The following is a 24,861-nucleotide window of genomic DNA, read 5'->3' as shown; positions in this document are numbered from 1 at the left end:
CACTTAGCTCTCTCACCGGACACTCAGTAAGTACTTAATCCATTCTTGTAGCTGCCGAGTCAGTGAGTCGCCAGACACAGTGTCCCCCTCCGTTGTGTCCCTTTGCCAGCCTCAGGCTCCGGGAGTGCATCAGGTAAAAAAGAGCCTTTGGCTGGATGGACTCTACCTACAAACACACATTGACAGCTGCTCGCCTATGCTCCATCCTAACTGAATTCAAGGGAAGGAAGCAAAGTGCCGAGTCATCTCAGCCCCCATCAAGCAGGGATTGACGTCCGTCCCCAACTTTGGCATTCCAGACACTGACTGGGGTTCTGGGGATCCCTCCCCGACTTTGGCATCCTCCCAACCCCCACAGACATTGGGATTTGGGGGATCCCTCCCCGACTTTGGCATCCTCCCAGCCCCACAGACGTTGGGATTTGGGGGATCCCTCCCCGACTTTGGCATCCTCCCAGCCCCACAGACGTTGGGATTTGGGGGATCCCTCCCCGACTTTGGCATCCTCCCAACCCCCACAGACATTGGGATTTGGGGGATCCCTCCCCGACTTTGGCATCCTCCCAGCCCCCACAGACATTGGGATTTGGGGGATCCCTCCCTGACTTTGGCATCCTCCCAGCCCCACAGACATTGGGATTTGGGGGATCCCTCCCTGACTTTGGCATCCTCCCAGCCCCCACAGACATTGGGATTTGGGGGATCCCTCCCTGACTTTGGCATCCTCCCAGCCCCACAGACGTTGGGATTTGGGGGATCCCTCCCCGACTTTGGCATCCTCCCAGCCCCCCAGACATTGGGATTTGGGGGATCCCTCCCTGACTTTGGCATCCTCCCAGCCCCACAGACGTTGGGATTTGGGGGATCCCTCCCCGACTTTGGCATCCTCCCAGCCCCACAGACATTGGGATTTGGGGGATCCCTCCCCGACTTTGGCATCCTCCCAACCCCCACAGACGTTGGGATTTGGGGGATCCCTCCCCGACTTTGGCATCCTCCCAGCCCCACAGACATTGGGATTTGGGGGATCCCTCCCCGACTTTGGCATCCTCCCAACCCCCACAGACATTGGGATTTGGGGGATCCCTCCCTGACTTTGGCATCCTCCCAGCCCCCACAGACATTGGGATTTGGGGGATCCCTCCCTGACTTTGGCATCCTCCCAGCCCCACAGACATTGGGATTTGGGGGATCCCTCCCCGACTTTGGCATCCTCCCAGCCCCCACAGACTCGGGCATTCCCTGGATTAAGAGTCATCCATAAGCTGACGCACTTGGGGGGTCTGGCTGGGTCGGGGTCCTGGGATAGGGCTGGCCAGCAGTCCTTTAGGTTCCTGGGCTCTCCCCAGGCAGAGATCGGGGACGGGATTGCAGGAGACCAGGGAACCCCTCCTCCCATCCACTCTTCAGGCTGTAATTGAGGAGGAATGAAAAGGAATATCGATTGAGCCGCTCCCACAAGATGGAATCGGTGCGGAGGTGACCCAAACGCCTTGGAGTCGGCTCGTGCTCCCCTGAAGAGCTCGAGAGCCTCCCGGGACCTCCAGTCCTAGCCCGGGAAGCAGACGGGGCCCGAGCCCAGGACCAAGGCGGCCCCTGCCGCTCGGGGCTCTCCCGGCCACCCTTGGGTGGCTTTGAGCCTCGTCTTGACCTCGGTTTCTCCCTCTATAAAATGGGACTGTTACACTAGGTGCCTGATCTTGAAGGTCCCGCCCCGCCCGGAGTGGCTGGAGTCCTCTTGGAGTTTCTTCTTCGAGTCCTTCTAGGGCAGCACCTCTAGCCAGCGCGCCGAGCCCCATGGGATTGCAGGAAGCATTTCTTAATGAGTCCCGGGCCCTGGGCTAATAGTAATGAGCCAACATTTCAGTAGCAAAATGCCTGCCAAATGATACCCTCCCAAGCACTCTGGGAGGCAGCTGCTCTCACGCTCCCCATTTTGCAGATGGGGAAACGGAGGGGAAATGACTTGCCCAGGATCACACTGCCAATACGTGCATGAGACAGGATTCGAACTCGGTTCTTTGGGATTTCAGGCCCACTACACAAGCTGGCTTCTTCCTTTTAGGTGGGGTTCCCAGGGTGTAGAGTCATGAGACATCCGTGTACGTAGTCTGCCCTTTGGGGAGATACATGTGATGAAGGAGGCTCGGGAAGGAGAGAGCCTCCTGACTTTCACCGGGAGTGTCGGTCCAGGTATGGGTGCCCACACAGAGCCAAAGGCCAGGGACTGGCGGCATTGGGGGGACCCTGGAAGGACGGAGGTGGCCAGTCTCTTCTCCTGCCTCCAAGGGGGGGCTGGGCTCTCCCCCACCATCGCCCGGGCGCAGGGACTTCAGAGGGAAGGCCCCCTTGTGGAAGGTGGGGGGCCCCCAGTCCCTCTCACCCGCGGGCGTCCCAGCAAACAGAAATGGTCCCCAGCTTAGAGCACGCTCCTTAGCTCCGGGGAGGAAGAGGGGATCCTGAGGATGCTCTCCCAGCAGCCTCTAGTCTAGTTCTTCCCCTTGGGGAACGTCGTGCTCCCGACCGCCCCCTTGGCAGCTGGGGGAGCCCCTCACCCCCTTCTGGAGGCTGCAAAGGGCACCAGAGGTTCAGCTCGCTTTGCCCCCGGGACTCCCGAAGCCTATCCATGAGCCGGGGTGGGTGCGAGGCTCCGGGGAGCCCTAGAACATGCAGGAAGTCTGTGGCCCCTGAGGCAGGTCCCCACGGCCCCGTGCTGGCCCTCCCCACCCGTCTCGCATCGGCAGGACGCAGCGTGCCCCTTGGTTGGCAGCCGGGTCTCAGGAGGACCAGGGAAGGCTTCCTGTAGGAGGTAGCCCCCACCTGGCCTGGTCTGGAAGTCAGGGAAGGATTTCTCCAGGTGCAGAGGAGGGACCCCAGCCCCCGGCAGAGGGGAAGCCAGAGTGGATGGAGCATGGCGGGCAGGGAGGGGCGAAGGGGGCAGAGATCCAGCTGGACGGGTCAATCGAAGCCACAGCGTAGAGGGCTTAGAATGCCAGGTTAAAAAAAGACATCGGCGGAAGCCGGGAGCCGCTGAGGTTTCTTGAGCAAGCGAGTGATTCGCCCAGAACTCTGCTGTGGGCAGGGATAGAGCCACCCAAAGACTGGGCCAAGGACGAGTTAGGAGGCCATTGCGGTTGTCCGGCAGGAAGGGAGGGACTGTGAGAACGGAAACGAGAGACTCTCGGGAGCCCTTCTGGGATGGATGGGCGACGGTGGGGTCAGGAAGCGGAGAAAATCCCAATTTCGTCTGTAAGAGGCTGTCTGAGCATGTCTTGTCAAGGCTTCTCCGGCTCTCCAGGGCCAGCCTCTTGCTGGTTGGCCTAGCCTCGCCCCTGTTGAACTCTTCTGATGGGGAAGAACTCAGGGAGGTCTAAAAGGCTTGACCGCTTGGGCAGCTGGGTGGCGTAATGGAGAGAGTGCTGGCCTCGGAATCTGGAGTTCAAATCCAGCCTCAGACACTTACTAGCTGTGTGACCTTGGGCAAGTCCCTTTACTCAGTTTGCCTCATCTGTAAAATGAGCCAAATCTTCCAGTCTCTTTGCCAAGACAATCCCAGCTGGGGTTACAAAGAGTCAGACACGACTGGACAACCCCAAAATGCAGGAAAAACAGAAGAGATTATCATCTCCCCCCAGACCACCCCCCCAACCCCCCCAGCTGCAGCTCAGTCTGGAAACGGACAGTGGAACAGGTTCAGGGCATTCATCTCATCAAAAACAGTCTTTCCTGGAAATGGGTTAAGAGGCTGGAAGGCGTTTTCCTGCTTAGTCATCTCTCTGGTCTCTGACCTATCCTTTAGAACCAGGGGAACATTATTCCTCCGATGGATTAACGGATACCCTTCCGCCCTCCCTCAGGTGATTTTAATTAAAATAGGACCTAAATCCTCTCCAGAAAAAATCAGTTTAAGTTCTTAGGAACTAGCCACTCCTTTGCCCTCTAGAGCCAAGCAGAAGTAGGTGGGTCACCTTCCAGGTTACCAGGATCCTCCCTAAATTGCAGGGCTTAGAAGTGAATCTCATATTCCATTTGAAGCTGAACTAAATGCTGGACTAGTAAGACAGGGTGGGAAATAAGTGAAACATCAAAAGAAAAAAATGCTCTAATTCCCTATTGATTGGAGAAATGCAAATTAAAACAATGGTGAACAGGGACCCCTACATGGCTATAGAAAAGACAAATGCTGAAGGGGATGTGGGGAAATTGGAACACTGGTGCATTGTTGGTGGAGTTGTGATCTGATCTAACCATTCTGGAGAGCAATTTGGAACTCTACCCAAAGGCTGTAAAATGGGGCATACCTTTTGATCCAGCAATACCACTACTAGATCTGTTTTCTTGGCAAAGAAACTGGAGTATTTGGCTCGTTTTACAGATGAGGAACCTAAGCAAACCGAGTGAAGTGACTTGCCCAATGTCATACAGCCAGTAAGTGTCTGAGGCTAGATTTGAACTCCAGATTCTGAGGCCAGCACTCTCTCTATTACACCACCCGGCTGCCCAAGGGGTCAAGCATTTAGATCTCCCCAAGTTCTTCCCCATCAGAAGGGTTCATCAGGTTCGTATTTATGCCAGTCTTCCGTTTGGGACTGGGATTCTTCCCTTTTTTAATATCCAGGATGCCCTCAGCTGTTACCATATCTGGTGAAACTCACCGGCCCCTTCTGGAGATCATGCTTTAAATGCATAAAATAAAGTATATCCAGTTATAAAGGCAATAAAAGAGTCATCACTATATATAGACACACACACATCCATATACATAATTTTAAACCCTTACCTTCTGTTCTAGAATCAATACTGTGTATTGGCTCCAAGGCAGAAGATCAGTAAGGGCTAGGCAATGGGGGTCAAGTGACTTGCCCAGGGTCACACAGCTGGGAAGTGTCTGAGGCCAGATTTGAACCTAGGACCTCCCATCTCTAGGCCTGGCTCTCAATCCACTGAGCTACCCAGCTGCCCCCCCCCCCTTACCTTCTATCTTAAAATCAATCCTGTGTATTAGTCCCAAGGCAGAGGAGCAGCAAGGGCTAGCCAATGGGGGTTAAATGACTCATCCAAGGTCACACAGCTAGGAAGTGTCTAAGGTCAAATTTGAACCCAGGACCTCCTATCTCTAAACCTGGCTCTCTTTCCACTGAGCCCCGCAGGTGGCTCAAGTTGAGCAGTCTTTGGCCTCTTTTTGTACCCCTGGCACTTAGCATAGCACCTGGCACATTTGTTATTGTTCAGTGATGTTGTGGGGTTTTCAGGGCAAAGACACTGGAGTGCTTTATCTTTTCCTTCTTTAGTGAATTAAAGCAAACAGAGTTGAGGGACTTGCCTAGGGTCACGCAACTAATTAAGTGTCTGAGGCAAGATTTGAATTCAGGAAGATGAGTCCCAGCATTCTCTCTGCAACCCCACCTACCTGCCCTGTCCTTGTCTTTTTTTTTTATCACATTCTAAGAGAAAAGGGCCTGGGACAAGCCATTTCCGTTACTTCTTAGAATAAACATTCTTTGAACTCTTGAGAAAGTGGAACAAACGTTCCCCCCTTGTGGTAATTCAACAAGAATCTTGGGGTGCAAGCTCATCCTCTGGGACTCCCTTATTATTGCAATTGTTTAGTATTAATAACAATAATCATAACTGAGGAAGAAAATTAGGAATTTCAGCTCCATCATACTAGAGTATCTATAAACTTATGGAGAGGGAATCTGGGAAGGAGGAGGAGGAGGAGGAAGAGTTAATAAATCCTGTGAATAATTAAAATAATAATAATAATAACAATGACTGAAGGAGACTAATGCATAAACAGTAGCAAAGAAGGCATGATGGAAGAAGAAGCATGTTTTAGGGTGTATAGTTGGAAATCTTGTGCCTTTGAACTACATTTCCCAGGAGCCCACTGACTTCCTGTTGTTATATGATGACATAGACAGGGGATAAATAGGGTGGTCTTCCAAGGCTAGCTCTCTTTGCTTCCTGTTGGCGACTATGGTGGAGCAGGCTGTTTGAACAGGTAGATTAGCCATGGACGTGTGGTTTTATTTTGTTAATTTTTTATTTTGTTAATTCTAGGGATCATTAATAAATCTTAAAAAAGATAATATTTGGAGTTATATATTAATTTTAATTTTTACAAGGGGAAGGGGCATCAGATTTGAAGTCAGGACCCAAGGAGGCAATTTGGTCCTCCATGCCATTGAGGTTTAATGGGACAGAAGCCAGGGCTGGGAACAGGTCAACTTTGTCAAAAAGGAACAGGCTGAACCATGGAGGAAGGGAGATAATGCTGACTACTAAGACAGACATAGTTTTCTTCCCTTGGAACTGTAGGATTTAAATCAATGTCCAATACTCCAAGTATTATATTTTATAAAGTTTATTAATAATCACTTGAAATAGAAGAAATAAAAACCTAATTAACCAAAATAAGACCCCATGAATAGTTCTCTGACCTTTCCCCAAAAAACTTGCTTCAGTCAGCCATGATCATAAGGAGAGAAAGAGACAGACAGAGAGACAGAGAGACAGAGAGAGAGAGAGAGAGAGAGAGGGAGAGACAGAGAGAGAGAGAGAGAGAGAGAGAGAGAGAGAGAGAGAGAGAGAGAGAGAGAGAGAGAGAGAGGGAGAGACAGAGAGACAGAGAGATAGGGGGAGAGAGAGACAGAGAGAGAGAGGGAGGGAGAGAGAGACAGAGAGAGAGATAGGGAGAGAGAGACAGAGAGAGAGACAGAGAGAGAGAGAGAGAAACAGAGAGAGACAGAGAGAGACAGAGAGACAGAGACAGAGATAGAGAGAGTCGGGGCTCCACAAAACTTATATCCTCCCTACATCAGCAAGTAACATGAGAAGTAAAGTGGAGTGCTGGGAATTGTAGTTTTACGGTAACAGATTCTAATTACACAGAACCTATCCACGGTATTAATTCTAAGATGGAAGGTGATGATTAAGAAACAAACCCAGGCCAGTGTCTAGCTTCTCTCATTTAATTCGGGGAGCGAGTTTGAAAACAATGAAATAAAACCAAACCACTCTATGTTTGTCACAAGGGCTCAGCCCCCATCCTTTGAAGATTCTTATCTTCTGCCCAACTTTGTGTGACTCAAAGGACTCTGAATCACAACAGGATTTATGGGAGCTTCCACCATGTCTGCATCATGTCTCCCTGGCCATTGATGTGACTTGTTAACCTCTTGGCTCTCCATCTTGGTTCTACCAAAGGAAGGGACTCACGTCTATAGAGAATGGTGACTGAAGAGGAAAAATGGGACGGTCTCATTGGTTCATTCCATCCAGAGCCATCTGGAGACAGCAACGGTTTCCTGGTCAATCTCCAGGAAAAACCCGGGGGCCTGAGGCTCTCTAGAATGTCTCCAACATCTCAGCCTTGAATCCCCGCACATGCATGATGCAATATCTTTACCCATGTCAGGTTTTTGTTGGGTTTTTGCACATCTTGGTGGCCAGGGCTTCATGGCGGTTCCCCCATTGCCCACTGAAACCTAAGAACACCCCAGAGAGAAAGAGACACAAAGCACTTATCCCCTTCTTTTTTTTTAATTTTACATAATTTATTAAAGTTGCTTTTGGACATAGTGGATAAAGTGTTCAGTCATTTCAGTCCAGTCTGACTCTGTGAACCCATTTGGGGTTTTCTTAGCAAATACTGGAGTGGTTTGCCATTTCTTTCTCTAGCCTACAGATGAGGAAACTGAGGAAAATAGGGTTAAGTGACTTGTTCAGAGTCACACAGCTAGTAAACCTCTCTGAGGCTGGATTTGAACTCAGGTCTTCCTCATTCTAGGTCCAGTGCTCTATCCCAGGCCCAGTGCTCTCTCCTTTGTGCTCCTGAGCTGTCCTGTGAAATAGAGCATTAGACCTTGCAGCAAGAAGAAGGTCATCCCCCTTGAAAATTGCCACGGAAGCATCATGAGCCTGGGAGGTCCTTTCTGAGGTCCTTCCACATCCACCTCTTTGGCACCCAGCAAACCCCACAGGGAAAACGCCTGCCACGTCCACAAGACCACATGACCTCCACGCTTGTTATATTCCTGAGAAAATCCGGAAGCTCCAGCGGCTTCTTATTTCCTCTAATCCAGTACAGCCTCCTCTATGGCCTCTGAAGCCTTTGTAGGCTTTTCCCTTCTCCTTCTCTGTCCAGTTCAAGCAGCCTCCACCCGGGTCATCCAGCACACTGTCCAGCGTCCTCTCTGGGTCTCTGAGTGATCCCTAAGCCTGGACTGAGCTCACTCCTTCCCTCCTTCTCTTAGAATTTCCAGCCTCTTTCCAAGGCGAGTCCCTGGACCTCTTCCCACAGAAAAGCCTTTCCTGAGCCCCCACCCATGCCCAGGGCCTCCCCCCATCCAAAAATGCCTCCCAACGACTTCAGATCTATGTTGTGTCCCTTTAAATGGGCAGCATAGAGGGTTTGGCTCAAGAAGATGGCAGTCTTTTGCTGCCAGGAACACTCAACCTTCCCTCCAAGGCCGCCTGCTCCCTCCTGGATAGTGCCTCCTCTTAGCCTTGAAATGCTCCCTGGAGCCCCAGCAGCCCTCTCTCTCCCCAAAGGTCTGCTCCAGCCAGCCCAGCCTGGGAGGCAGGAAGACCCAAGTTCAAATCCGACCTCAGATATTTACAAGCTGTCTGACTCTGGGCAAATTGCTCAATTCCTCTCAAACTTGGTTTCTTCAACTCTAAAATGGAGATGATATAATAGCACCAACCTCCCTGCGGTGGATCAAATGAGATATTATTTGTAAAGCACTTAGCACAGTGTCTGGTACATAGTAAGGACTTAATAAATATTCGTTTCCTCCCCTCCCTTTTCCTTCCTCTGTCTTCCTCCTTTCCTCCTCCCTCCTTCCCTCCTTCACTCCTTTCTCTCTTCTTCCCTCTCTTCCTTCATTTCCTTCCTTCTTTCCCTCCTTCCTTCCCTTCCTTCCTTCTTTCCTTCCCTCCTTCCTTTCTTCCTTCTTTCCCTCCTTCTTTCCTTCCTTCCTTTCCTCTCTCCCTCCCTCCTTTCTTCCTTCCTTCTTTCCTTCCCTTCCTTGCTTCCTTCTTGCTCTCCCTCCCTCCTTTCTTCATTCTTTCCTTCCTTCTTTCCTTCTCTCCCTCCTTTCTTCCTTCTCTCCTTCCTTCCTTTCTTCTTTCCTTCCCTCCCTCCTTTCTTCCTTCTTTCCCTCCTCCTTTCCTTTCCTTTCCTTTCCTTTCCTTTCCTTTCCTTTCCTTTCCTTTCCTTTCCTTTCCTTCCCTTCCTTCCTTTCCTCTCTCCTTCCTCCTTCCTTCCTTCTTTCCTTCCCTTCCTTCTTCCTTCCTTCCCTCTCTCCCTCCTTTCTTCCTTCCTTCTTTCCTTCCCTTCCTTCTTCCCTACATCCTTGCTTCCTTCTTTCCCTCCCTTCCTTCTTTGCCTCCCTCCCTTTTCCTTCCTTCTTTGCCTCCCTTTCTTCTTCCCTCCTTCCTTCTTTCCCTCCCTCCTTTATTCCTTCTTTTCCTCCTTCTTTCCTTCCTTCCTTTCCTCCCTCCTTCCTTCCTTCTTTCCCTCTCTTTCTTCTTCCCTCCTTCCTTGCTACCTTCTTTCCCTCCTTCCTTGCTTCCTTCTTGCCCTCCCTCCCTCCTTTCTTCCTTCCTTCCCTCCTTCCCTTCTTCTTTCTTTTCCTCCTTCCTTCCTTCTTTTCCTCCTTTCCTCCCTTCTTCCTTCCTCTCTCCCTCCTTCCTTGCTTCCTTCTTTCCCTCCCTCCCTCTTTCTGCCTCCTTTCACTCCTTCTTTCCTTCCTTCCCTGCCTCCTTTCTTCCTTCTTTCTTTCCTTCCTTCCTTCTTTCCCTCCCTCCCTCCTTCCTTCCTTCCTTCCTTCCTTCCTTCATTTATCCCCCTCCTTTCCTCCTACCTTTCCTTCCATCTGCTCTTCCTTCCCTCCTTCCTTCCCTCTTCTCCTTTCTTCCATCTTTCTTGTTTCTTTCTTTCCTTCATTCCCTCCATCTTTCCTTCCTTCCTTTCTTCCCTTTCTCTCTCTCTCCTTTTCTCCCACCTTTCCTTCTATCTGTCCTTCCTTTCTCTGTCTTTCTTTCCTTCCTTCCTTCCTTTTCCAGCCTACTATAATCTAAGCCCCTCAAGGGCAAACAGCTCATCTTGCTTTTGTATTTGCATCTCGAGGATTTAGCATAATTTTGGGAAGATAGTAAAGGTTTACTAACTGCTTTTTATTCTTTTACTCATTCTTTTTCTGACCAAAAAAAGCTAATTTGATCCTAGGCTACAGTGAGAGGCATAGGAATTAGGAAGTGATAATCTCACAGTACTCTGCCCTGGTCAGATAATCCTTAGAGTAATGGATTCTGCTGTAGGTGTCCCATTTTAGGACTGAATTACAGGAACAAATAAATAGAAAAACCCTAAAAATTCCCCTTTTCTATCTAGACAATTCTAATTTAAAAAAGAAAAAGATAAATAAGAAGAAATTAAGGACCTAAATAGGATTTTTAGAAAAGTTAGCTTCAATAGGTCTTTGGCGCTTGCTAGATGGGAATATAAAGGAATACACATATCAACTAGAACCTTTAAAGTTTTACCATATGATTGGACATGAACACCAAATAAACCAATTCAGAAAAACAGAAATATTAAACCTGTCCTTTATTGACCACAATGTAATAAAAATTATAATCAATAAAGGGACTCTGAAGAAAGTATTAAAACTGAAAATGGAAAGTAAATTATTTCATTCTAAAGAATCAGTGGGTCAACCAACAAGCAATAGAAAGAAGAGATTAATGTCATTAAATAAAAGGATAACAAAAGGACATCTAAATCTTTGGGGAGGTAGCCAAAGCAGTCCTTAAGGGAACATTTATATCACTAAACACTTTCATAAACAAAAGAGAGAAAGAACAGATCAACAAATGGCGCATGCAACTAAATAAACTAAAAAAGCAACAAATCATAACCCCAACTAAATGCAAAATAGAAATACTTATAATCAAAGAGGAGATCAATGGAACATATCCAAAAAAACTACTGAAATGATCAATTAAAACTATGTCCTGTTTTTTAGGAAAAATTAGTAAAACAAATGGTTAGTTAATTTGATGAAAGAGACAGAGTGAAAGAAAGAAAAGAGGAGAGAGAAATCAAATTGCTAGTTTCTAAGATAGAAAAGGAGAACTCAATAAATTAAGAGGAAAAAAGAAAATTATTAGAAACTATCCTGAATTATAGTCTAGGAAAAATGTCTAAAATTAAATAGATGCTTACAAAATAGAAAATACCCCGATTATCAGAAGAAACAGAAGTTAAACAATCCAATTTCAGAAAAAAGAAATTGAATAAGCTCTAAAGCTTATATAAGTTTTTTCCCCCCCAAAGGGAAAAAAATCCTAGAACCAAATGGATTTTGATGTAAATTATATCAAACATTTTAAAGAATTGTTAACTCAAATTTTGCACAAATTGTTTGCAAAGGTAGGGAAAGATGGCGCCCTACCAAATTCCTTCTCCGAGACTGTCCTAATACCTCAAACAGGGAGAGATGTCGGAAAAATAAACTCATAAATCAATATTTCTAATGGATATCTACTTCAAATAATGTAAAATAATTAAGTTATAGTAATAGATTTTAAAGGTTATAAACTATGACCAGGTTGGATTTCTACCAGGAAAGAAGGGTTGGTTCAATCTTGGGAAAATTATACACATATTAATTACAAAAACAACATCTAACATTCAGGAATCCCCTGCTGGGCCAACAGGGTTTGGAAGGGGGCACTGCACCTCTTCTTTTTCCATTTATGGGTCTTTTTATTCTAAAAATCAGGCATGAGATTTGGTCCGGGTTTGGACTTGAGGGAGCCATACGGACCTCGAACAAGAGGCACTAAGGCCCCTTTTTTCATTCTTCTTGCCTCGTTACCCCCATCCCCACCCTAAGGTCTCAAGGGATGTATTCTTTAAAGCTTAAATTCACATCTAAGGTTTCCTCAAAAGCAGGGGAGTTACAATGATGAACCAGATATGGGACAGGTATTTACTTCCTATACACAAACGGAATGCTAAACACAGAGTACTCACAAGCCCACATTTGACAAGAACAAAGTTAAAATAAGATTCTTTAACTAACTTATCGCTACTGTTATGATCTGCTGGGATGCCGATACCTAAACTTCATTAGAACACAAAGCAGTTTGCAGGACTGCTCATAGGACATTTTCTATTTCATCTGAGTCCTGCAACTATCTAAACACTTATCTATTGGCAAAATGGGCCACAACTGGGCCAGATTTTTTATGGTGGTCATTTTCTCCAATGAAGAAACTCCTCTTGCTCTGACTCAGCTTTGGTCAATGGGTCAGGACCTCCAGAGTTCTAGACTCCCAAGGTCTCCTCCAAGCCTGGACATGTCCTCCTCGACGTTGATCCTCGGTCACCTGCCGAGGAAGGGAAACATCTTTCTGGGAAAGTGAACCTGGGTTCGAGGACAAGCTTATTTCCCCCAGCCTCTCTCAGACAGCTTCTAGAGACAGTCCTGACCACATGGGCAATTCCAAGCAAAGAGACCAAGCCAGATGATACAACAGCCCATCCCTTACACTCGTCTTGGGTCAGGGGATACCCAAGGGATTATTTGGATTCTACCCCACTTACCAAAATGCCGAGTCTGGCCCGGGTTGGGTCACCACATGGTTGGAATAGCCAGGGAGTTCTTCATCTCCAGCGTATCCAAATGCTGAGTTATGCCATCCCTGGAGTCCACGGAAGTTTTCAGGGAATCTCTGGGTCCACTCTCGTGCTTAGTCGTCAATTCAACTTTCACTATAAATAAATGACAAATAAATATCTATTATATATTTTATTTATTTCAAAATAAATAAAAATAACCCAATTGTATCAAGGTGCAGAAATTACTTTTGACAAAATATACGGCACTTCTTTATGTTAAAGGCCGTAGAACCAATTATTCCTATCACGGGACATTTCTTGAATAGGGTGGACAACACGAACCTCACGCCAAGGTCAGGAGGTCTGGGCAGGAGACAAGATCTCCTGAAAGGCCAAACTATGTACTGAGTGCGAGAGGAAGACGGGAGCAGGGCCAGACAGGGGAGGTTCTTGAATATGAGCAAATTAGAATGAAACTGTAAAGGAGTACAAAATAACCCCCCAATATTTACCAACCCTAAAGTATGGCTCCTGGTTCTGAGCCAGGTCTGAGATGGGAAGTCTGAGTCAAAATCTCCCAGTTCTCGCCGCTGCTCATTCAAAAGCAGGGTCTCTAAGAAGGCCGGAGACATCACCATCTGGCTGCCAATTGGGCACAATGCCCATCCTCCCCCACCCAAGCTAGGCCCTGAATGCCGCCCAAGTCCCACCCCTTTAGGGTCCAGATATCCTCTGGGCGGTCATGCATGAGCCATCTAGGGTCCTCTAAGCCTCAGTTTCCCCGTTTGTAAATTGAGAATAATATTGTGAACCTTAAAACACTCGACAAATGGGATTGATGGGGGAGACGTGGCCATGGGTCAGTGGGCAGTGAAGGGAGAGAAGACATCGTCTGGAATGCGTCAGGGAAGGAGGGACTGACGGGACTCGATGGCTGAGTGAACAACAGGGATAAAAGAGGGAGATGATTCAGGGACGATCCCCTGTGGTGATGGCCTGAGTCACTAGAATGACAGAGTGAGAGACAGAGAAGGGGAAGCTGGGAGAGGCAGCCAGCTTGTTTGTGGGGCAGACAGAAAAGTAATGAAGTCACTGGGCTTCCTTCCCAGGCCTTCTCTGTACAGTGAAGAGGTGGGACCAATGGACTCTGAGGTCCCTTAGGTAGAAGCCCCTTCCCCTTCTTGGACCTCACGTGGCCTCTGAGGTCCTGAGAGTTCTGAATTTATGGGCCTAAATCCCTTCCCCTCTCCCAAGGGTCTAGGAGGCCTCCCCCAGCTCCAGAGTCATGATCCTCTGGCCCTTCCCTTCTCTGGGACTCAGTTTTCTCCTCCGTAAAATGAGGAGGCGAGACTAGGGGGGCTTCTCTAGACCTTGTTGTTGCTCAGTCATTCCAGTTGTGTTTGACTCCTCGTGACCCCACATTGGGGTTTTCTTGGCAGAGACACTAGCTCGGTTTGCCACTTCATTCTCCAGCTCATCTGGCAGATGAGGAAACTGAGGCAAGCAGAATTATATGACTTGCCCAGGTTCACAGAGCTAGTAATAAGTGTCTGATGCCAAATTTGAACTGACTCTCGGCCCAGCTCTCGACCCACTTTACCACTTGGCTGCCCCATTATAACAATTAGCAGCTCACTTTTTGAGGGCACTTTAAGGTTTGCAACTTGTCTTGCAAATATGGTCTTATCTGATCCTCACACCAAACCGAGGAGGTAGGTGCTATGATTGTGCCCATTTTACAGTGAAGGAAGGAAGGAAACAAGCACCTACCATGCACCAGACAATGTGCTAAGTGCTTTACAAATATTGTCCCATTTGAGCTTTACAACAACTCTGGGAGGGAGGTGGTAGTTGAGGTATAAATGAGGAAACTGAGGCAAATGGAGGTTAGGAGACTTGCCCAGGGTCACATAGCTAGTAAGTATCTAAGATAGGATTCAAACTCAGGTCTTCCTGCCTCTAGGTCCAGCACTCTAGCTTTATTATTATTATTTCATATGTATAAATGGGTCATTCATAGAACTTGGACTTGGGCAGAGATATATCTGTAAGGGAGGAGGGGACAGGATGGAAACTGGGCTCCAGTTGAGAAAAAGCATAGTCCTGGGTGTGCTGGAGCTGGGTCAGGTTGGCCTTGTGAAAGCAATTTTCACAAATAAGAATTTACATCTTAGAAATCTGAAAATACTACGAAGCAAGACTGGTTGATTTAGGCTTAAGAAATGTATGGAGAAAATGTTAATAATGGGGGCAGCTGATTGACTCAGTGAATTGAGAACCAGGCCTAGAAATGGGAGGTCCTGGGTTCCAATCCAGCTTCATATACTTCCTAGCTGTAGGTACCTGGGCAAGTCACTTAACCCCCATTGCCTAGCCCTGACCACTCTTCTGCCTTGGAACCAATGCATAGTATTGATTCCAAGCCAGAAAAGGCAACGGTTGTTTGTTGTTGGGTTTTTGTTTTTTATGTTAATAATGCCAATTAAGTGTAAAAGTGTGTCAAGTGTATTTTTCCCCCCCTGGGGAGCTGGCTGTTAAACATCTGCCAGTACACCATTTGGTAGAGTATTGGAAAATATGGAACATGCCAATAGCATATACTATATAGCCTAAAAGTTGTAAGGTATATGTAAGTAGACTGAACTCCATGTACAGGATTCCAACTAGGTGAAAGAAGAAAGCAATTGTGAGACAAGCTATTGAGCTGGTCAGACATGGATCCAGATCAAGACTTCCGAATTGGGACCAGAGAAGAGGTCTCAGATGGGGTACATCTACAGGCCCACGTGCCTTTGGTCTAGGGGCATTAGCATGGGCCAGATAGAGTTGGGGCACAGTTTAATAGTTTGGCCAAGGTAGGTCACTTGATGGGTGTGGACAGTAGTCATGATAATGAATTTTTTTTAAAGGAAAAGGAAAAAGCATCAATGAAACGTGTAAAAAAAAGTATACAGAAGAAAGCAAGAGAGATATTTGGAGGGCATCCAGATAGGCAGGGACTTGAAGGAAGTTGGGGAAGTCAGAAGATAGACAGGAGAGGGGAGAGGACTCATGTCATGGGGGACAATCAGTGAAAATGTCTGAAGTTCAAAGATAAGGTGTCTTGTTTGAAGAATAGGCAGGAGGCCAGGATCTCTGGATGTCAGAGGATATGACAGGGTGTAAAGAAGACTGGGGTGGGGTACAGGAAGGGGAAGCACTAGATTATGAAGGGCTTTGAATGCCAAACCAGGGATTTATATTTGATTTTGGAGGTGATAGGGAGCCAGTGGAGTTTAAGGAATACTGGAGGAGGTGACATGGTCAGATTTGCATTTTAGAAAGGTTACTTTGGGCAGTTGAGTGGAATGAGGAGGACCTTCCTCCCTTAGCAACAATTGCTGTAATCCAGTCATGAGGGGATAAGAGTCTGAACCAAAGTAGAGCATATTGGAGAGAGTACATTGGAAGGGGGTATATTGGAGAGATGGTACAGAGGTGAAATTGATGAGAGATGTGGCAAAAAGGAAATCTACAAGAGATACTGAAAAAGTGAAATCTACAAGAGATACTGCAAAAGTGAAATCTGTAAGAAATGATACATACAGTTGAAATCTACAAGAGATGCTATAGAGGTAAAATTTATAAGAGATGCACTAGTGGTGAAATCTACAAGAGATGCTGCAAAGATGAAATCTACAAGAGATGCTGCAAAAGTGAAGGCTACAAGAAATGCTAGAAAAGTGAAATCTATAAAAAATGCTACACAGTTGAAATCTATAAGAGATGCTTTAGAGGTGAAATTGATGAGAGATACTGCAAAGATGAACTCTACAAGAAATGTTGCAAAGGTAAAATCTACAAGAGATATTGCAGAGGTAAAATCTAGAGGCTCTAGTTTGGATGTGGAAGGTGAGAGAGTGAGAAGTCCAGTATGACTCCTAGACTGTGCGCCTGGAGGACTGGAAGGATGGGTGATGACCTGAACAATAATAGGGAAGGTAGGAAGAGGGGTGGACTTTGGGAAAAAGATAATGGACATGTGCTTTTGGGGCCAGTTTGAGTTTGGAGTAAAACTGCCTCAGTGTTACTTCTGCACTTGCTTCTTGCCCAGGACCCAGCTCCAGACCTCTGTCTTCCTGGATTGTGGCCCTACTCTTTACCCTAGTATACAGACCCAGGCCTCAACCTTGGTACCTTCTCCCCCAGCTTGGAAGTCAGAATGACCAATTGCCCATTTGCTCCTGTACCCTCCCCTTTGTAAACATTAGTTGGCTACAGGATGGAGGATGGAGGAGGGAGGGAGGGAGGGAGGGAAAGAATATGAATCATGTAACCATGGGAAAATATTCAAATCAATCTAATTAATTATAATAATTAAAATATATAATCATATAAAATAATTTTAAAATAATCTAATTAATAATAATAATATTAATCAAATAAATAAATAAAAATTTTAAAATACTCTAGCAGTATTAGGTGTTGCAAGTGTGCCAAGACCAAATAGTGTGTTGGGATACTATTGTGTTAATTCGTTAGTTTTAATTGACTTTAAAAAGAACATGGCATAGTCTTTTTTTTTTTAACCCTTACCTTCCATCTTAGAATCAATACTGTTTTGTTTCCAAGGCAGGAGAATGGTGAGGGCTAAGGCATTGTGGTTAAATGACTTGCTCAGAGTCCCACAACTAGGAAGTATCTGAGGCCAGATTAGAATCCCATCTCTAGGCCTGGTACTCAATCCACTGAGCCACCCAGATGCCTCTGGCATAGTCTTTATGGAGCTAACCTAAGGTCTGGGTTCAAATCCAGCTTCTGACACTTAGAGGTGGTATGACCCTGATCAAGTCACTTAAGCCCTCTGTGCCCCAGGAAGCTCTTTAAGACTAAAAGTTGTAGGCCTTGGTCCACCCTAATAGAGGGAATTTCCTCTTTGGAATTTCTTCTTCTAATAAAGTCATACATGCTCCTAATAAGTAAATATTCATTTCCATTATATGCATAATTATAATTACTTGATTGGCTTCCATTTGAGAGGCAGCCTAGCTAAATCCAGGGAGATTCATTAGCAAAAAGCTGGCCACAAGATGGGGAATTGTGGTCACAGCAACTCCCAAAGACCATTTATTAAGACATAGAAGGGATGGGATTTGGGTTAGCAGAAGGAACGCTCACACTCATGGAAGAAAAATCCTTCAAGTGTGGACTTTGGAGAGAGCACTCTCTACGTGGACGGACGGGATGCTGTGAGGCTTCATTCTGTGGGTGTTCCCCTCAGTGAGGCAGATCCCAGCCACAGGACCGTCCTCCCCCCATCCTTCCCATTCCCAGCCCTTGTCCACGTTCTCCCATGAAAACTCCACAAGGAGTCTCTGAGAGGCTGAGCCCTTCCTCTACGTCCTCTGACATCTCGTGGACCCTAACAGAATGCAGGCACTGCACATACGCCACCCTTCCTTCAGGCACTTACTGGCTACATGACCTGGACAAGTCACTTAATTTGTTGCTTGTTGACTCAGTTTCCTCATCTATAAAATGGCGATGATAATAGTATTGGGAGGATCAGTAAGATAATATATGTAAATCACCATGCAAACCTTAAAGCATTGACCATTATTATTATTAGCATTATTATTATTCATATTTGCCACGTGGCTAGTCCACCATCTTGTCCACTCATATGTCACTCTGATGGAATTTCTTGTGTTGCTTCAAAGGATTAAAGGCACAAAAAGGGAAAGGACCCTAAAGGCAATGGCTTCCAACCCCTATACATCCTCATTTTATTTATCTATTTTTAAACCCTCACCTTTTGTTCTAGAATCAATACCGAGTAATGGTTCCAAGGCAGAAGAGTGGTCAGGGCTAGGCAATGGGGGTGAAGTGACTTGCCCAGGGTCACACAGATGGGAAGTGTCTGAGGCCAGATTTGAACCCAGGACCTCCCGTCTCTAGGCCTGGCTCTCAATCCTCTGAGCCACCCAACTACCCCCTACATCCTCATTTTAAATTGAACCTCAGATAATCTGAAGGACTTGTCCAGGATCATAAAGTAAGTATTTGAGGAAGGATTAAAAAAATTTTTTTAAATTCAGGCACTAATGAGCACTTTACCTAGGTACCTATAATCACTTATTCCTTTGCTATATCTCCCCTTCCATTCATCCCTGTATTTGTGTACCTCCTAGTCTTTCCCTGTATTGCAGCCCATTGTATATGCTGGTCTTCTGATTGTGTTTATTTCCACATTATTCTTGCTAACATTAATGAGGATGATGGTGGTTTGTCAGTACTTTGAGAATTACAAAGAACTTGCCTAGATGACTTTTTTTTATACCCCCTCTCTTTTTTAAACCCATACCTTCCATCTTAGAATCAATACTGTGTGTTGGTTCCATGGCAAAAAAGTGGTAAGGGCTGGGCAACGGGGGTCAAGTGACTTGTCCAGGACATAAAAATAATAGGCAATGAATTTGATTATTGATTATAAACTGTTTAGATACTTCTCTTCAGAGCCAGGCGCAAGGATACTAATGAGACTCTTGTTATATAAAAATAAAATATCTATTGAAAATATAAGGATAAAAAAGGATTTCTAACTCTAAGGGATTCTAACTCCACCCAAATAAACTCCCTGGTTCCTTAAGGAACCGCTTCTCCTGTTTCCACAGGCTACACTGATCCTTCCTGATATGACTAACTCAAATTTTACAATTCTAAGTAAACTAACACTATTATCCTTATAATTCTTAACTTTGTCTCCAAATTATAAAAATAACAAAGGATACCTGGCTGAGCCTCAGCAAGAACCAAGTTAGGACTCTAAGCCTTATTATACTCAGAGTCTAAACCAAAGACCTGGTCTTTCTTTGATCTTCTCAGAGTTTAAATAATCTAAAAAACAGAAATAGTTACAAGTGTTTCCCAAGTTGGGAAAGGAAAACACTTAGCTCCTTCAGGTTTTTCCTACTTTCCTTCTACCTCAGGCAGTGAGGGAGAGAGAAAAAGATGTTACCTCCTCCAAGCCCTCAGAGAGAAAGACTGACTGCCAACTTCCAGAGACCAACTGCCACACACAGAGAGCAACTGTCATAGAAAAACCATTAGACTTGAAACTTGTAACAGTTAAAATTTAGGGGAGAAAGGGAGACTGAGGCAGGTAGAAATTAGTTTCTCTCTGCAAGGAGTATTATATTTTTTAGAGGTTTATTAAAGGTTAAAGATTAAAGAATATACAAGTAAGAAACATGTGCCTAGGCCATAGGCCTAGACAAAATAACCTCACATCACGCAAGAGACATGCCTGCTCCAAAACGGAAGTCCCAAAAGACCCAAGAGAGAGAGCCTCAAAAGCCTTTGAATCAGCTTAAATCCCTTCTCCATCTTGGCCCAGGTGAGATTACAAGGCATTCTGGGGAAGTGGAGCAAAGGCTGGTGGGGATTGTAGTCCTGTATTCGAGTCTATTTTTTACAAACTGACACTCTGTCTCAGCCTGTTTGAAACTCCAATTCTTTCTCAAGCCAGCTTTTCTACTTCTTATCTCTAAACTAATATAACAAGACTTAATTTCTAATATCATCCTTATAATGTCCCTCCTTTGAGCATATGGAGAGATAAATAATTCCTCCCTTATGCTCACTAGTCTATGTAATTCTAAAGCTATACCTAACTTTATTATTATTATATTTACCCCCCAAAATAGTCTTAATCTTATGCTTATCTTATCCTATTCTTATTGCTAACCTGCACTAGAGATATAAATGAAAGAAAAGAAAATTTCAGTTAAAACAATCAATGAAAACAAACTTGCACAAATGCAAGTGCAAAACATACAATTACATAAATTCAAAATGCAAACTTTTGAAAAACTTTTGAAACAATAAAATACAGTTACAAAAAGGGTTATGTAGCTAGGAAGTGTTTAAGTCCAGTTGGAACCCAGGACCTCCTGTCTCTAATCCTGACTCTCAGTCCACTGAGCCACCTACCTGTCCCCTATAGTAGACTTTTTATTTAAGATCTTTTGTTTTTATATCACATAATGGTATTCTCTTACCCTTCTTCCTCCTAACCCTTCTAGGGAGCATCTCTCACGAATAAGATTTTTTTAACAAAAGAAAGAAAAAAGAGGAAGAAAAAATTCAGTAATATTAATCAACATGCTGAAAAAAATCAGACACCATAGGCAATCCTCCCCACAGGTGGGTCCTTCCTCCTTCTATTTCTGCAAGGAGGGAGAAAGAGAAGACATCTCTCATAGATCTTCCTTGTGGTCAGGTTTTTTCTTTGTAATTTCTCCCATTTAGCTCATTGCTTTATTGTGGTAACTTTCTCTTACATGGAGGTAGCCACTGGTTACATTTTCTTTCTGGCTTTGCTTACTTGACTCTGCATCAGATCATCTAAGTCTTCCCAAGGTTCTCTGAGTTCATCATGCTCATTATTTCTTATAGTATAACAATATTCCATTACATTCAAGTACCACACTTTGCTTGGCCATTCCTCAATCTCAGGGCATCTGCTTGGTTCTGGCCCTCACAAATAGTAAGCCTATAAATATTTTGGAATCAGTTAAGCATTTCTTCTTGCCACTGACTTTGGTACACAAGTGGGATGACCACAGACTCAAATAAATCTTTAGACATTCTCGAGGTATGGCAGAATCTTTTAGGCGCCAGCTCTTTTATTTCATTCTCTCTCAAGAATGGGTGCTCACCAAGTCAGTATGTTATAAGTGTTATACTCAGTGAGTGTGAAATATAGGAAAGCTAGCTAATTCGAACACAGGCCATGATACTTAATTATACTAAATATTCATCTGGCCCTAGCCAATCAAAGTAGAGCATATTTTCAGTCTTACTTATCTGCCTGATGTTTTGCTTTAACTGATCAGAGGAGGAGAAGGTTATATACTGCTCCTAAGTTTCAGTTTCCACAAATCACTTCTTCTCTATCACTTCCTATCTCGTCACTCAGATTTACTTCCCTGACAGGAGTCCGTGCTATCTCTCGTCTTCACAGAACATGCCTAGCAGTGGAATCTCTGGATCAAAAGGCATGGAAATTTTATTCACTTATTTGCATCATTCTAAACTGATTTCCAGAACAGTTATACCAATTCACAGCACCAGATACAATGCTGTGGTACCTGTCTCATTACAACCTTACCCTACTGAAATAAGACTTCTTTTTCTTCTTTTCTTCCTCCTCTTACCTTCTGTTGTAGTGAGAACTCTAAGGCAGAGGGCAAGGACTAGACAATAAGGGTTAAATGAATTTCCCAGGGTTATACAGCTAGGAAGTGTCTGAGGTCAGATTTGAACCCAGGAACTCCCATCTCCAGGCCTGGTACTCTCTCCACAGTGCTACCTAGCTGCCCTTCCGATGTATTCTTCATCTTTTCTTCATCTAGTTGCCCAACCCATCTTCCTAAGTCAGGTCTAACTGTTTCACTCTTCAGAAAACTTCAATGGTCAACTTTTGTCCCTAGGACAAAATAGAAACTCCTGGCATTATCCTAACATTTAAGCTTCTCTCCAGAGCCTCCCACCTACCTTTCCAGGCCTGTTTCATATTACCTCCTTTCTTGAATTCTACACTGCATCCAAACCAAACTATTGGCTGTATGTATCATTTTATTTAATTTGGGTTGGAAAGGGGGAAGGTTGTACATTATGAGGGATGCAGTTAGGAGCACGTTAGAGCTTATGTGGTGTATTTAATAGGCATTTTAAAACAAATCAAGGCCACTTGAAAAAGAAAAAAATAGAAAACAAAAGCCCCAATGTTTTAAGATCAGTCATTTTCATAAGATTACAGAATTAAGAACTGGAAGGTCTTAAAGATGGCAGCTTATGCTCTTTGCGGTGACAAAAATTTGGAAAATGACGGGATGTCCTTCAATTGGGGAATGGCTGAACATATGGTGGTATATGTTAGTGATGGAATACTATTGTGCTAAAAGGAATAATAAAGTGGAAGAATTTCATATGAATTAGAACGACCTCCGGGAATTAATGCAGAGTAAAAGGAGCAGAACCAGGAGAACATTGTACACAGAGATGGATACACTGTGGCACAATCAAATGTAATGGACTTCTCTACTAGCAGCAATGCAATGATCCAGAACAATTCTGAGGGTCTTATGAGAAAGAACACTATCCACATTCAGAGGAAGAACTGTGGGAGTGGAAACACAGAAGAAAAAACTGATTACATGGTTTGATGGGGATATGATTGGGGGTGTAGACTCTAAATGATCACCCTGGTGCAAATAACAATAATATGGAAATAGGTCTTGATCAATGACATGTAAAACCCAGTGGAATTGCATGTTAGCTATGGGAGGGGGTTGGGAGGAAGAGAGGGAAAGAACAAGAATTTGTAACCATGAAAAAAATTCTAAATTAGCTAATTAAATAAAATTGTCCAAAAAAAAAAGATGGCATATTAGTAGCAGCAAAAGATGAAACCAGTCAAACAGTCCTTCAAAACCAATCTTTAAAAAGTACCTCAAAAACAACAGGAGTCAAAAACCAATAGCAAGATAGAGTGAGGGGCTCTCCCACTGAATACAACTTGAAGGGTAGGCAGAGAAAGTTGATTTTCACCAGAAAAAGGGAAACTGGAAGCAAAACTGCACACAGAGGAGTGCTGGACAACCACACACACACACACACACACACACACACACACACACACACACACACCACCAGGTTCCAAGCCTGAGCATAAGCCTACTTCAGGATCCAAGGATCCTGGTTAAACCAAAAAGAGAGCGCCCCACACTTCAGACTCAACCCTTAAAGTCCCAGGCCCTGGCATCACCCTACAGTGAGGCCCAGAAGTCCATAGCACTTGGCCTATTAAAGCCTGCCCTATGGTAAAGACGTAGTCCCAGGAAAAAATAGCTCACAGGAAGCCATCAGCAGAGGAGACATAATCAGCAACTTTCAGAATTCTCAGTCCACAGGCAAAAAAAAGGAGGTAAAATGAGAAATAGAAAAAAAAAACACCCTAATCCTAGAATATTTCTATGGAGAAGAGTGAAGCACAGAGTTAATAGGGGACAGTGAGATCCAAGCAACCATATGCAAAACTTCAAAGAAAAATGGGAATTGGTTTCAGGCACTGGAAGAACTCAAAAAGGAATTGGGAAAGAGAAAAATGGGGGAAAAAATGAAAGTACTGCAAAAAGAAAATAATTGCCTAAAAAGCAAAATTGGTCAACTGAGAAAAGAGGCATAAAAATCATGAAGAAAAGAATTTTCTGAGAAGTAGAATAGATCCAATGAAAAAGGAGATCAAAAAGTTACAGAAGAAAATTAATTCTTTAAAAATTAGAATTGGGCAAATAGAAGCTAACAACTTCACAAGACATCAAGAAACAATAAAATTGGGGGCAACCGGGTGGCTCAGTGGTTTGAGAGTCAGGTCCAGAGACAGGAGGTCTTGGTTTCAAATCTGACCTTGGACACTTCCCAGCTGTATGACCCTGGGCAAGTCACTTAACCCCCATTGCTTAGCCCTTACCACTCTTCTGCCTTAGAACCAATATCCAGTATTGATTCTAAGATGAAAGGTAAGGGTTTTATCAAAATAAATAAATAAATAAAAAGAAACAAACAATAAAATCAAATCAAAAGAATGAAAAAAAAATAGAAGAAAACATGACATATTGCATTGAAAAAACAAGTGATACAGAGAAAGAACTGTGGGAGTAGAAATACAGAAGGAAAACAACTGCTTGATCACATGGTTTGATGGGGATATGATTGGAGATGTAGAATCTAAACTATCACCCTAGTGCAAAGAGTAACAATATTGGAAATAGGTCTTGATCAATGATCATCATGTAAAACCCAGTGAAATTGTTCATTGGCTACAGGAGGGGAGTGGGAGGAGGAGAGGAAAAGAACACGATTCATTTAACTCTGAAAAAATATTCCAAATTAATTAATTAAATAAATCAACTTTAAAAAGAAAAAAAAACTGACCTGGAAAATAGATCCAGAGGAGACAATTTAAAATTTATTGAATTATCTGAAAGTCATGATAAAAAATAAAAGAACTGGAAGGTCTTTAGAAAGCATCTAGCTGAGACTATTATATCAAAAGAATGTTGCAGAAGAGTTTGTCCAGATTTTAAAAGCAAACCTCAGAAGGAACTTTCTCATGGGATAGAGAGAGGTCAGCTAGATAATAGTAAACATCAATGGATTGAGAACATGGTCAATGTCTG

At 44.4% G+C, this 24,861-nt stretch overlaps 1 protein-coding gene across 1 annotated transcript in view; it reads right to left on the bottom strand.

Annotated features, from left to right (window-relative positions):
- Positions 1-7,537: 7,537 nt before the first annotated feature.
- Positions 7,538-24,861, bottom strand: part of PATZ1 (POZ/BTB and AT hook containing zinc finger 1) — a 68,899-nt gene continuing 51,575 nt past the window's right edge. The window contains exons 4-5 of the mRNA XM_056821463.1: positions 12,623-12,790; positions 7,538-12,405 (exon numbers count right to left, since the gene is read on the bottom strand). Coding sequence (XP_056677441.1) covers positions 12,651-12,790 — 140 coding nt within the window. The 3' untranslated portion in view covers positions 7,538-12,405; positions 12,623-12,650. The remainder of the gene's footprint in view (positions 12,406-12,622; positions 12,791-24,861) is intronic.

Source organism: Monodelphis domestica, chromosome 3 (genome assembly GCF_027887165.1).
Source record: "Monodelphis domestica isolate mMonDom1 chromosome 3, mMonDom1.pri, whole genome shotgun sequence".
NCBI classification, from domain to species: Eukaryota; Metazoa; Chordata; class Mammalia; order Didelphimorphia; family Didelphidae; genus Monodelphis; species Monodelphis domestica.
This window is presented reverse-complemented; position numbering and strand designations above follow the sequence as displayed.